The sequence below is a fragment of the Ranitomeya variabilis genome, chromosome 4, assembly GCF_051348905.1.
Source record: "Ranitomeya variabilis isolate aRanVar5 chromosome 4, aRanVar5.hap1, whole genome shotgun sequence".
Taxonomy (NCBI): domain Eukaryota; kingdom Metazoa; phylum Chordata; class Amphibia; order Anura; family Dendrobatidae; genus Ranitomeya; species Ranitomeya variabilis.
Window position 1 is genome coordinate 658,108,410 of NC_135235.1, and position 12,779 is coordinate 658,121,188.

General features: G+C 40.6%; 1 protein-coding gene across 2 annotated transcripts in view; it reads right to left on the minus strand.

The window, feature by feature from the left end:
• Positions 1 to 375: 375 nt before the first annotated feature.
• LOC143766206 (uncharacterized) overlaps positions 376 to 12,779 on the minus strand; it is a 113,301-nt gene continuing 100,897 nt past the window's right edge. Inside the window, exons 2-7 of one of the 2 annotated variants that reach the window (XM_077253695.1) lie at positions 12,535 to 12,684; positions 12,229 to 12,405; positions 12,022 to 12,145; positions 11,844 to 11,941; positions 5,870 to 5,960; positions 376 to 1,660 (exon numbers count right to left, since the gene is read on the minus strand). In XM_077253695.1, coding sequence (XP_077109810.1) covers positions 507 to 1,660; positions 5,870 to 5,960; positions 11,844 to 11,941; positions 12,022 to 12,145; positions 12,229 to 12,405; positions 12,535 to 12,612 — 1,722 coding nt within the window. In that variant the 5' untranslated portion in view covers positions 12,613 to 12,684 and the 3' untranslated portion in view covers positions 376 to 506. The remainder of the gene's footprint in view (positions 1,661 to 5,869; positions 5,961 to 11,843; positions 11,942 to 12,021; positions 12,146 to 12,228; positions 12,406 to 12,534; positions 12,685 to 12,779) is intronic. The other variant, XM_077253694.1, reaches the window with a different exon arrangement.

Sequence of the window (12,779 nt, forward strand, 5' to 3'; positions counted from 1 at the left end):
CGTGTGTTATATATTTGAGTAATCTTAATTTGATTTGCTTAGGTAGCTGTCTATTAGCAGTTGATTACATTTTTTACTACTTTGGTGACTTTACTTTGATTGTCTGGTAATTGTTTTCTTGTACAATTTTCCAGAAAAACAAAGATTACGCAAATGATTCTTTTCTGAGAAAACTTATTGTTTACATTCAGAACATGAATGTGGCTTTTGCCCGTGTTTTTTTGGAAAATCAACAAAATATAATTTTTAATTTATCCATTTTTCCCTTGTATATAATCATGGTTTACCTTATATATAATCATGCTTAAACTGCTGCAATCAGTGCTAGCTCAGTTAGGTGAGGGTTGATAACACAGTCAGCATCCTAAATGCTTGAAGTATGCCCAGCATCTGAGCTTGTTCAAGAGACCTAGTGTACACATCTTTTTTTTACATGTACAGAGGATGTGGCTAAGGGGATAAAAACAGTAGTTGAGGAACTGTGGGATCTAAATTAGACCGGTTGACTAGCTTGTGTGACTTCTCTGATGCATAATGAGATCTATTTTAGCCCTATAACTTTTCCCACATTCTGAACATGAATATGGCTTCTCCCCTGTGTGACTTTTCTGATGCATCACAAGATTTGATTTCTGAATAAAGCATTTTCCACACGTTGGACATGAAAATGGCTTCTCTCCTGTGTGAGTTCTCTGATGTGTAGCAAGATTTGATTTATTTGTAAAAGATTTCTCACATTCTGCACATGAAAATGGTTTCTCCCCTGTGTGAGTTCTCATGTGTTTAACAAGAATTGATTTCTGCTTAAAATATTTTCCACACTCTGAACATGAAAATGGCTTCTCCTCTGTATGTCTTCTCTGATGCATAAGAAGAACTGATTTCTGATTAAAACATTTCCCACATTCTAAACATAGAAATGGCTTCTCCCCTGTGTGACTTCTCTGATGTGCAACAAGATTTGATTTATCTGCAAAACATTTCCCACATTCTGAACAGGAATATGGCTTCTCTCCTGTGTGAGTTCTCTTATGTATAGAAAGATGTGATTTCTGTTTAAAATCTTTCCCACATTCTGAACATGAAAATGGTTTCTCTCCTGTGTGACTTCTTTGATGTCTAACAAGATCTGATTTCTGGTAAAAACATTTTTTACAATCTAAACATGAAAATGGCTTGTCACCTGTGTGACTTCTCTGATGTCTAACAAGATCTGATTTCTTGTTAAAATATTTCTTACACTCTGAACATGGAAATAGATTCTCCCCTGTGTGAGTTCTCTTGTGCACAGAAAGATGTGATTTGTGTTTAAAACATTTCTCACATTCTGAACATGAAAATGGTTTCTCTCCTGAGTGACTTCTCTGATGTCTAACAAGATCTGATTTCTGGTAAAAACATTTTCCACACTCTAAACAAGAAAATGGCTTGTCATATGTGTGAGCTGTTTGATATTTAAAACTGATTTCCTTTACAATCTGTAATGAATCAGAAAATAGGATTTGTTTAAAAGGCTGAGATGATATATCTTTGGTGTGAGGGGCTGAAGTTATATCTGGGATCATGACATGCTCTTCGAAAGTATTTTGATTGACACCAAAGTCATCTGATTTCAGTCTTGAAGATGTCAGTTGTCCCTCTGATTTCCTGGTGCAATCATCTGCCAAGAATAAAATAAATTATTATTTTTTAACATTTTTATATCAAATGTCCATATAAATTGCAAGTCATGTGTCATGGTTCCACCCCTCATTATGTCTGGGTATGCAATTTCTGACAGGTTGGCGGTCTAAACTGGTATAGGGGTGGGCTGAAGCTGTCAGTACTTTGATTGACAGCTCAGTCGTCCAGTCTGGTGCAGTGGCATGCTGATCGGTCAGTGTGTTGATTGATAACTCGGCCTTCCAATATGACACTGGAAGGCGCTGGCTGTCTCTAGGTGTTCATTATCCCAGAGAATTTCCAGGCTACTTTACTGGGCTGTTACTTCTAGACATCTTCCAGATGTACATTCAGCTACTGTGTGGTTTATCTCTCTGTGCCTTGGGTTCTATTAGTAGATCTTTCTTTGCCTGATCTTGGACCTCGTTCTGACCATGTGTCTGTTTAACCCCTTCTGGTCTGATATGCAATCCTCCTGGTATTCTGACCTCGGAATATTACTTGACTACACCTTTGTCTCTTCCTTCTGTTTATGACGTACCTTTCTGGCTTTTGACCTTGGACTACTTGACCACTCTGCCTCATGGCTAGTCCGTGAGTAGTGACTAGCATCACATCATGTATCACAATTAAATTATTCATTAGATTAGGCTAAATAACACTAATTTGAGCAGTGGGTCAGATGGCTTAAATCATTGGATTCTTAAGCCCCTGTGGACAGAAACAGCCATAAACAAGCATAAACGGAGACAATTTGAACTCAGTTTGTCTCACTGTAATGAATGGCTCTGTCAAATAGTATGTCTGAATCCTGATTTCCAAGGATTTAGACAAGATGTGGATGGAAGCCATCAAACCACTGCTGAATGCAGTATGTTCCTTGCCTACGACAGTGGAGGCAAAACAGATTACATTGGGACAGAATATCTCAGAACAAGTACTAGTAGATCATGTTAGGCCACAAAGCTAATCTCTTGTAGTTTTGCGACTGCTAGAAATGCTGGCAACTTCACAAGTTCATGATCCAGTGATCCTGTCACCACTATTTCTTATTAAAAGCACAGTCAAATCATAAAGGCATGTGTTAGTCCATGTTAATATGTGGTGTCGGTCTCATACAATCTTTCACAGCTACATGCCCTTCAGTGCAAAATAGAGGGGCAGAATAGACATGTTTGAAGAAGCAAATACTTTGGAGGAAGAGTAAATTTACACTTACCGATTATCGCGAACGAATGTCGTCATTCCTTAAAATTGGCCAGTGTAAACAGACTGCCACACAGCAAATATGCTAAACTCTTGTTTTAAGTGACTCTTTCTTTTAGTGTTAGCTCACTTTTATGTTTAGCTGCCATTTTCTGACCAAGGATCCTCCCTCCTTTGTCAACATAGTGTCTCCAAGCAGTTGGCTCAAAGTCACCATATTGACGCTGAGGACAGAGAAGGCTCCTGATCCACACAGCACAGAACAGACCAGAACTGAAAAGCTATGCTAAACTCTTGTTCGTCAAGTGAAGTTATTTTCAAGGTGTCTTAAAAATCATCGTTCTTGGCAATGCATCGTCCCATGCAAACAGGAAATGTGCTGCAAAGAAAAATTACATTCTGCACACACATAACAATTGTATTACCCCATGAAAAACCCAGAGTATGGCGATAAATTTGCAGCAAAAATTCAGTGCATTTTTTCTTATAGATTTTTGACATTTGTTTATTATGTTTTTTTGTGCAATGCCATTTTCATTTCAATAGAGAAAAAACAGAAGTATAAACGCTGAAAAAATTGAAATGCTGCGTTCTTTAAAAATGTGTACCTCAGGTCAAAAAATATCACATGTGAATCAGGTTTTAGAAATCTCATTAATTTTGCTTTTACTGTTTCTATTCCAAAAAAAGAGCATGAAAAAAAGAGCTATGTCCACCCTATAGATGTGTGTCTGAACAGTTAGGCCCCTTTTCTGCTCTGAATTTATTCACATTGAAGTCGACTGAGACAAGGTAAGATTTTAATACTAAAAACAGTATAGGACCATCCCGATTGGGTACACCTTGTTGCGGTGGGATGGCTTCTATGCTTTTTTGATCAAAAAAGTCTTATCTAAGTACCCTATGCTATTTATATTTACTATTTACTTACTATAGGGTATATGATCAATTTGTATTTTTTCTTGGGTTTTGTCTGTGAAATTGCCTCAGTTTGAGAATGCTCTTACACATTGCACTTATAACAGTTTATGCTCTGGCTCATTTCTTTGGTTTTGTAGTAGACTCTAGTAATATGTACAATCATGGGCGCTGCCCCCCTTTCTGATGGGGGCCTGAACAGTCGGGCCTGGGTCCTGCTCTGCCTTTATTCACATTGAGGCAGTTGACACAAGGTAAGGTTTTAATATTAGAGACAGGATAGTACTGTCCCGATTGGGTACACTTTGTCGCAGTGGGATGGTTTTATGTTTTTTTTTTATCAAAATAGTATTAAACTATGTACACTGTTATTTATCTGTACTATTACTACTTACGTATTACAGGGTATATGCTCATTTTGTTTTTTTCTTTGGTGTTGTTTCTTTTTTTTAACGTATGAACAAGATTGGAGACTGGATTAGAACTTTTTTTTTTCTTTAAAGGGGATTTTCAAGTTGTTAAAAAAGTGGGTCAAAAGTGGGTCAAGAATGTGATAAAATAGTGAATCAAACAATACTTGCCTGCTGAAATCCCTTGCCATTACAGCACTTCTTTTAGGAGAAATGGTTTTAGCAGAAATTCCCTTCTGGATAAAACCCTCACCATTTTCAGAATTAGTTTCAAATTCTCTCTGAACATTATGGGCCCTATTAAGCTGTCGTAAAACGCCTTAAAATGATGCACAGCTGTTGTAACCTGGCACTTTGGTCTTTTCTCTTAGTACCTGGTGAACAGTATTCTTGACAACCTATTCCTTCAAATAATATTGTGTTTTTTTGTGACAGGGTCACTGGTGCCGTACATGAGGTGAGATATGTGTCACAAAGGTTGCTTTCCTGTGTGATGTAAAAGCCAGAAGTGTTTCTCCAGCATGATATGTGCTGAGAACAATTCAGTCGCTTTATGGGCTTGGCTTTCATGGTGGGTAGGTCAGAGATAGGTGGGACGCCTACCCACCATATCTCCACCTCCAGGGTGTGGCTGGAGGGAGTTAAATATCCAGCCAGTTTTTTTTTCTCTGTCTGTTTTGTGTGGAGGAATGGAATATGACGAACGGCTTCTCAGGAGCGCCAAGCTGGTGTTAAGAGTGGTTAAAAACGAAAGATACGCTGCAGCTCCAGCTGGATGCCTTGCAAGAGGATCAAACAAGGGACAAAAAAACGGTCATAGGAGCGCATGCGAGATGGTGAGTTGATACAAAATCTTCATTTATTAGTTTCCACAACGTGTTTCAACAGAATAGCTCCGTTTTCCTCAGGTGGCAGTTATAGCTATAACTGCCACCTGAGGAAGACAGAGCTATTAAGTTGAAACGCGTTGTAGAAACTAATAAATGAAGATTTTATATCAACTCACCGTCTTCCATGCGCTCCTATGACCGTTTTTTTGTCCCCTCTTATGTGAGAAAATAGCTCATAACTTTGCGTTCAAGGCACAAATGAGCTGTACAAAAGATGACCCGTTACAAAGCACAAAAACTGGATCATTAAATAGTAAAAAAAAAAAAAAGCTAAATCTAGATTTCTGTTGAGCTATGTGGATGGGGGTTAGAATCTGGCACAGGCAGCACAAATTTATTCTTCCTGTCAAATGTGAAAAGATCAAGCATGTTGGGAATGTGTACTTGGCACACCCTGGGTCCTCTGTAACCTGTGGATGGACCCATGGACAGTAGCGCTTAGCTAGGCATTGTAACCAACCAAGTTCATCCCTGCTTACTCTGTGGCAAAAAAATAATGCACTCTTTTAGGGTAGCGTAGTCATAGACTGGCTCCAGCAACATGACCATGAATTTTTCTTGCTTCCAGGCATTCTCAGTCTTCAGAATTTAATCCTATAAAACAACTTTGGGATGAGGTTGGCTATCCTGTCCCAAATTGATATAGCAGAACATGTATTATCCATATTTAATTAGTATAGAATATACAACTAAATATATTAGAGCCTAGAGTATAAAAATAAACATAAAATTGTAAAACCCAGTGAATCTATGACTTCTCTACATTTAGTGGTTACTACTCACCTGGGTAGTCATATGTAGGAATCTCCACTTTACACCACTCATCACCCCAATCATATGTCTCTGTAGTATTATTATGGCTCAGATCTTCACCCTGAAACAAATATGGTAAAAGTCACAGACAGATGAAGAAGTCACATCTATGATCAGCTCTAATCCTGCCATCCTGCCATAAAGCATATAATACTGGTGGATAAAGGTACCTTCACACTGAACAACTTTCCAACGAGAACGACAACGATCCGTGACGTTACAGCGTCCTGGATAGCGATATCGTTGTGTTTGACACGCAGCAGCGATCTGGATCCCGCTGTGATATCGTTGGTCGGAGCTAGAAGGCCAGCATCTTATTTCGTCGTTAGGTCGGTGTGTATCGTCGTGTTTGACAGCAAAAGCAATGATGCCAGCAATGTTTTACAATGGTAACCAGGGTTAATATCAGGTTACTAAGCGCTTAGTAACCCGATATTTACCCTGGTTACCATTGTAAAAGTAAAAAAAAAACACTACATACTCACCTTCTGATGTCTGTCACGTCCCCCGGCGTCTGCGCTGCTGCTCAGAGCTTCCTGCACTGAATGTGTCAGTGCCGGCCGTAAAGCCGAGCACAGCGGTGACGTCACCGCTGTGCTCTGCCGGCCCTGACACATTCAGTGAAGGAAGCTCTGAGCAGCAGCGCGGACGCCGGGGGACGTGACAGACATCAGAAGGTGAGTATGTAGTGGTTTTTTTTTTACTTTTATAATGGTAACCAGGGTAAATATCGGGTTACTAAGCGCGGCCCTGCACTTAGTAACCCGATGTTTACCCTGGTTACCCGGGTGCCGCAGGGGGACTTCGGCGTCGTTGAAGACAGTTTCAACGATGCCGAAGTCGTTCCCCTGATCGTTGGTCGCTGGAGTGAGCTGTCTGTGTGACAGCTCCCCAGCGACCTAAACAGCGACGCTGCAGCGATCGGCTCGTTGTCTATATCGCTGCAGCGTCGCTGAGTGTGACGGTACCTTAAGACAAGACTGAGCACAAGACCTTCACAGCCATCTACACATCATAGGGGAGCAAGACAAACAAACCAGATATAATCCAGAGAAAAATGGAGTGTACATATCAAAATTAGAATAGACAATAATTTATTTGTAAGACATCTCAGGAACAATACTCAATAAGAACTAAAAAACAGAAACCATAATGATTGACGTTATCTCATATGGTAGTATATTCAGGATAATCAAATGCATGAAAAAACTACTCTACTCGTCCTGTGGAGACTATCCCAACACAAATTGCAGTGAATAAAATACTTTTTAAAATGTTACGCTCAGTGCCCTACACTGAAGAAGTTGGCAATATGCCTAATGGTACCGGGTTCTGGATATCAACGTCTGCATGTATATGTAGGACAAAAAATAAGAGGTAATAATACAATAAAATGCCTTAGTGCATGTATTAGAGGACTATTCATACCTTCATTTGTCTAAAAGGCTTTGGAGTAGCAATAAGAGGCAAAAACTAAACACATAACATGCATAAATTAACATGATTACTGCATGTGTTTTTCCCTGGTAATAAACCAAAGTGCTAAGTGACCGCTGCAATCTCCCACCCCAATGCGCATTTCGCCTATTCTTTTTCCAGAGGCGTGCTTAGGTGGAGAGATTCAGGAGTATTTAAATAGCCCAAGTACCAATGGAATGCTACCAAACATACCATGTGCCCATTGCCAGATTCTGATGATCAAATTAGTACCTTATCAGTATACAGCATCTGGTGTCATGATGCGTCGGCGCATCTGATAGTGTTGTCACCGCAAAGCAATGGACTTCCTACTTCCGGCTGTGATGGAATGTGTTGTGAATTCTGCTCTTGGGCTCCCTCCGGTGGTTGTTGGTGGTAGTGCAGTTGTCTTGGGGTTGTAATCCAGGGCAGGTGTTTCTGCTGATTGCAGCTCTACTGGGTATTTAGGTTTGCAGGATCCATGATTCCTTGCCAGTTGTCCATTGTACCTGGAGGGATTGCATCTCTCTCTGGCTCCTCATGCCCTCGTCATGCCCTGCTGCCAATTCAGCTAAGATAAGTGTCTGTTTTTTTGTCTCTGTGCACACATGCAGTGTGCTTTGCAATTCAGTGCAATTGATTGTGTTTTTGTCCAGCTTAGACTTTGTTTGGATTTTTCAGTCATGCTGGATTCTCAGGAGATGCAGATATACTTTCTATGTCTTTAGTTAGATGTAGAATATTTGTATTATCTGCTGTGGATATTTTTAGGATTTTAATACTGACTGCTTAGAATTCTGTCCTGTCCTTTTCTATTTACCTAGAAGTGCCTCTTTTGCTAAATCCTGTTTTTCTGCCTGCGTGTGTCTTTCCTCTTATACTCACAGTCAATATTTGTGGGGGGCTGCCTATCCTTTGGGGTTCTGCTCTGAGGCAAGATAGAATTCCCATTTCCATCTATAGGGGTATTTAGTCCTCCGGCTGTGTCGAGGTGTCTAGGACTTGTTAGGTACATCCCACAGCTACTTCTAGTTGCGGTGTTAGTTTAGTACAGGTACCACCTACTCCTGAGAAAGTCTCTCATGCGGCTCCACGGTCACCGGATCATAACAGGAATGCATGCGTTCCACCAGGCCGTAGCCGAGTGGAAGTCGACGTCACCATCTGTTACCTGAGGCAGGATCGTCAAGCGTGTGATTCAATTAGCGCTTGCGCACAGCCAGGTCACCAGCGCCGTGAAGAAATGAAAACTAAAAGGGACAGTATATGGACTACAAACCTATATAATGTTTTCATAATTACTATTAGCGCATAGGTAAGGGAATATAATAAAAAGACAGTGTATAAAACCCTTACGTATGGTTATTTTTTAAAAGATATATAAGGGTTATTATTGGTAATCTAAGACAGGAAATTAAGGGGTGAAATACACAAAAATAGGCTAGCAGAAAAATGCACAGAAAAAAAGAAAAAGTAAATAACGAATTGTCATGTGTAGTGTTGAGCGATACCGTCCGATACTTGAAAGTATCGGTATCGGATAGTATCGGCCGATACCCGAAAAGTATCGGATATCGCCGATACCGATACCCGATACCAATACAAGTCAATGGGACACCAAGTATCGGAAGGTATCCTGTATGGTTCCAAGGGTCTGAAGGAGAGGAAACTCTCCTTCAGGCCCTGGGATCCATATTAATGTGTAAAATAAAGAATAAAAATAAAAAATATTGATATACTCACCTCTCCGACGCAGCCTGGATCTTACCGATGTAACCGGCAGCTTCCGTTCCTAAGAATGAGCGCTTGAAAGACCTTAGATGACGTCGCGGCCTGTGATTGGTCGCGTGAGCGGTCACGTGACCGCCATGCGACCAATCACAAGCCGCGACGTCATCTAAGGTCTTTCAAGCGCTCATTCTTAGGAACGGAAGCTGCCGGTTACATCGGTAAGGTCCAGGCTGCGTCGGAGAGGTGAGTATATCAATATTTTTTATTTTTATTCTTTATTTTACACATTAATATCGATCCCGATACCGATTCCCGATATCACAAAAGTATCGGATCTCGGTATCGGAATTCCGATACAGCAAATATCGGCCGGTACCCGATACTTGCGGTATCGGAATGCTCAACACTAGTCATGAGTGTATAGCAGTGCATAAAAGGAAAGTGGATCTCCACCTCAAAAGGCATTGATAGTTGACAGTTAGTGATGAAGAGTGATGTGCATTGCTTAGTAAATGGAAATAAAAGATGTAAAATTGATGAATAAATCATCAAAACAGATGAATAAAATAATACAATATATTTAATAAAGTGTTAAAGTGCATAGAGAATCAACACAGTGCATGTGAAGGAGACTAAGAGGAACAGTTGTGTAGGGATGGTCAGAGAATAAAATAATGCCCACACAAGTGCCTAAACCAACACTAAAGTGCAATAGTGCATAAAGATAGCTGCAGCTAAGCTGACAGCCTATTGGCATTTGTTTGGTAAACCAATGAATAAAAAGTGGGGAGGCCAAAGATACCTCACAAATTGTATTCATATACAGTGGGGCAAAAAAGTATTTAGTCAGTCAGCAATAGTGCAAGTTCCACCACTTAAAAAGATGAGAGGCGTCTGTAATTTACATCATAGGTAGACCTCAACTATGGGAGACAAACTGAGACAAAAAAATCCAGAAAATCACATTGTCTGTTTTTTTATCATTTTATTTGCATATTATGGTGGAAAATAAGTATTTGGTCAGAAACAAACAATCAAGATTTCTGGCTCTCACAGACCTGTAACTTCTTCTTTAAGAGTCTCCTCTTTCCTCCACTCATTACCTGTAGTAATGGCACCTGTTTAAACTTGTTATCAGTATAAAAAGACACCTGTGCACACCCTCAAACAGTCTGACTCCAAACTCCACTATGGTGAAGACCAAAGAGCTGTCAAAGGACACCAGAAACAAAATTGTAGCCCTGCACCAGGCTGGGAAGACTGAATCTGCAATAGCCAACCAGCTTGGAGTGAAGAAATCAACAGTGGGAGCAATAATTAGAAAATGGAAGACATTCAAGACCACTGATAATCTCCCTCGATCTGGGGCTCCACGCAAAATCCCACCCCGTGGGGTCAGAATGATCACAAGAACGGTGAGCAAAAATCCCAGAACCACGCGGGGGGACCTAGTGAATGAACTGCAGAGAGCTGGGACCAATGTAACAAGGCCTACCATAAGTAACACACTACGCCACCATGGACTCAGATCCTGCAGTGCCAGACGTGTCCCACTGCTTAAGCCAGTACATGTCCGGGCCTGTCTGAAGTTTGCTAGAGAGCATTTGGATGATCCGGAGGAGTTTTGGGAGAATGTCCTATGGTCTGATGAAACCAAACTGGAACTGTTTGGTAGAAACACAACTTGTCGTGTTTGGAGGAAAAAGAATACTGAGTTGCATCCATCAAACACCATACCTACTGTAAAGCATGGTGGTGGAAACATCATGCTTTGGGGCTGTTTCTCTGCAAAGGGGCCAGGACGACTGATCCGGGTACATGAAAGAATGAATGGGGCCATGTATCATGAGATTTTGAGTGCAAACCTCCTTCCATCAGCAAGGGCATTGAAGATGAAACGTGGCTGGGTCTTTCAACATGACAATGATCCAAAGCACACCGCCAGGGCAACGAAGGAGTGGCTTCGTAAGAAGCATTTCAAGGTCCTGGAGTGGCCTAGCCAGTCTCCAGATCTCAACCCTATAGAAAACCTTTGGAGGGAGTTGAAAGTCCGTGTTGCCAAGCGAAAAGCCAAAAACATCACTGCTCTAGAGGAGATCTGCATGGAGGAATGGGCCAACATACCAACAACAGTGTGTGGCAACCTTGTGAAGACTTACAGAAAACGTTTGACCTCTGTCATTGCCAACAAAGGATATATTACAAAGTATTGAGATTAAATTTTGTTTCTGACCAAATACTTATTTTCCACCATAATATGCAAATAAAATGATAAAAAAACAGACAATGTGATTTTCTGGATTTTTTTGTCTCAGTTTGTCTACCATAGTTGAGGTCTACCTATGATGTAAATTACAGACGCCTCTCATCTTTTTAAGTGGTGGAACTTGCACTATTGCTGACTGACTAAATACTTTTTTGCCCCACTGTATAAGGAAAACTAAAACTAACTATGCATATGATTATCCTGAGCGTAGTGCTATATGAGATAATGTCAATCATTATGGTTTCTCCGCTGCATCTCCTTTGTTGACACGAGGCATCTATTTTTTAATTCTTATTGAGTATTGTTCTTGTTATGACTTACAAATAAATTATTGTCTATTCTAATTTAGGAATATACACGCCGGATTATATCTGGTTTGTTTGTCTTGCTTATTCAGTTACAAAGTATGACCTTCTGTGATAAGGTTTATATGGACTAATATGAATGCACATCATAGGGGAGATCTCATGACATCTTCTCTCCATCTACCTGATGATCCTGAGGAACACTGGTATTTTCTTGTTTACAGTCCTGTCGAAGAAGAGGACGGGGACATCTCTCTGGTGTTGTCCTCTTACTGGATAGAACTGGAGGAAACACATACAGGGAATTAATTAATTCTTTACATACAGATAATTGAGTTTGAGTATTTAGTCCTGTCAACTACCTGGTGATGCCAGGAGCTGGGGAACCTCCATCATGACGTCGTTGTACAGATCTTTGTGCCTTTCTAAATACTCCCACTCCTCCATGGAGAAATAGATGGTGACATCCTGACACCTTATAGGAACCTGACAAATATAATGATACCATCATCCTCCTGATCTCTTAATAGCATTACTGTATAATGTCCCAGCATTCCCAGCAGTGTCACCTCATCAGTTAGCAGCTCAATCATCTTGTAGGCAAGTTCTAGAATCTTCTGGTCATTGATGTCCTCATGTATCAGGGTGTGAGGTGGAGGCCCCGTGATTGGGCTCAGGGGTCTTCCCCATCCCTCAGACACAGGGGTCTGATAGCGCTCACTAGAGGTCTTCACTAATATGTAATCCTGTTTATGGACAGACACATGAATAAATCAAACACTAGACATTGCCAGAGTCCTCACCTCTCCAGTTCTGTCCATCTGTTATTTCCATGGATAAGAATGATGTAATGTGACGTCATCAGAATCGCTCACCTCTCCAGTAAGCTGGAAGAGGATCTCTAGGGTAAGGTGTAATATCCTCTCCACCATCTTGTCCCAGTCCCTATCCATCCTTGATGGGTTAATCAAAAAAATTCTCTAATGTAGAAGATCTCCACTGAGAGAATCCGATATTGTAAAGACCTGAATTGGGAGAAGACAAGCCGATGTAAAACGATAAATAATACCATGAAAAATATACGTTTACTAGAGACATTAAGGAAGCTTTATACTATGCC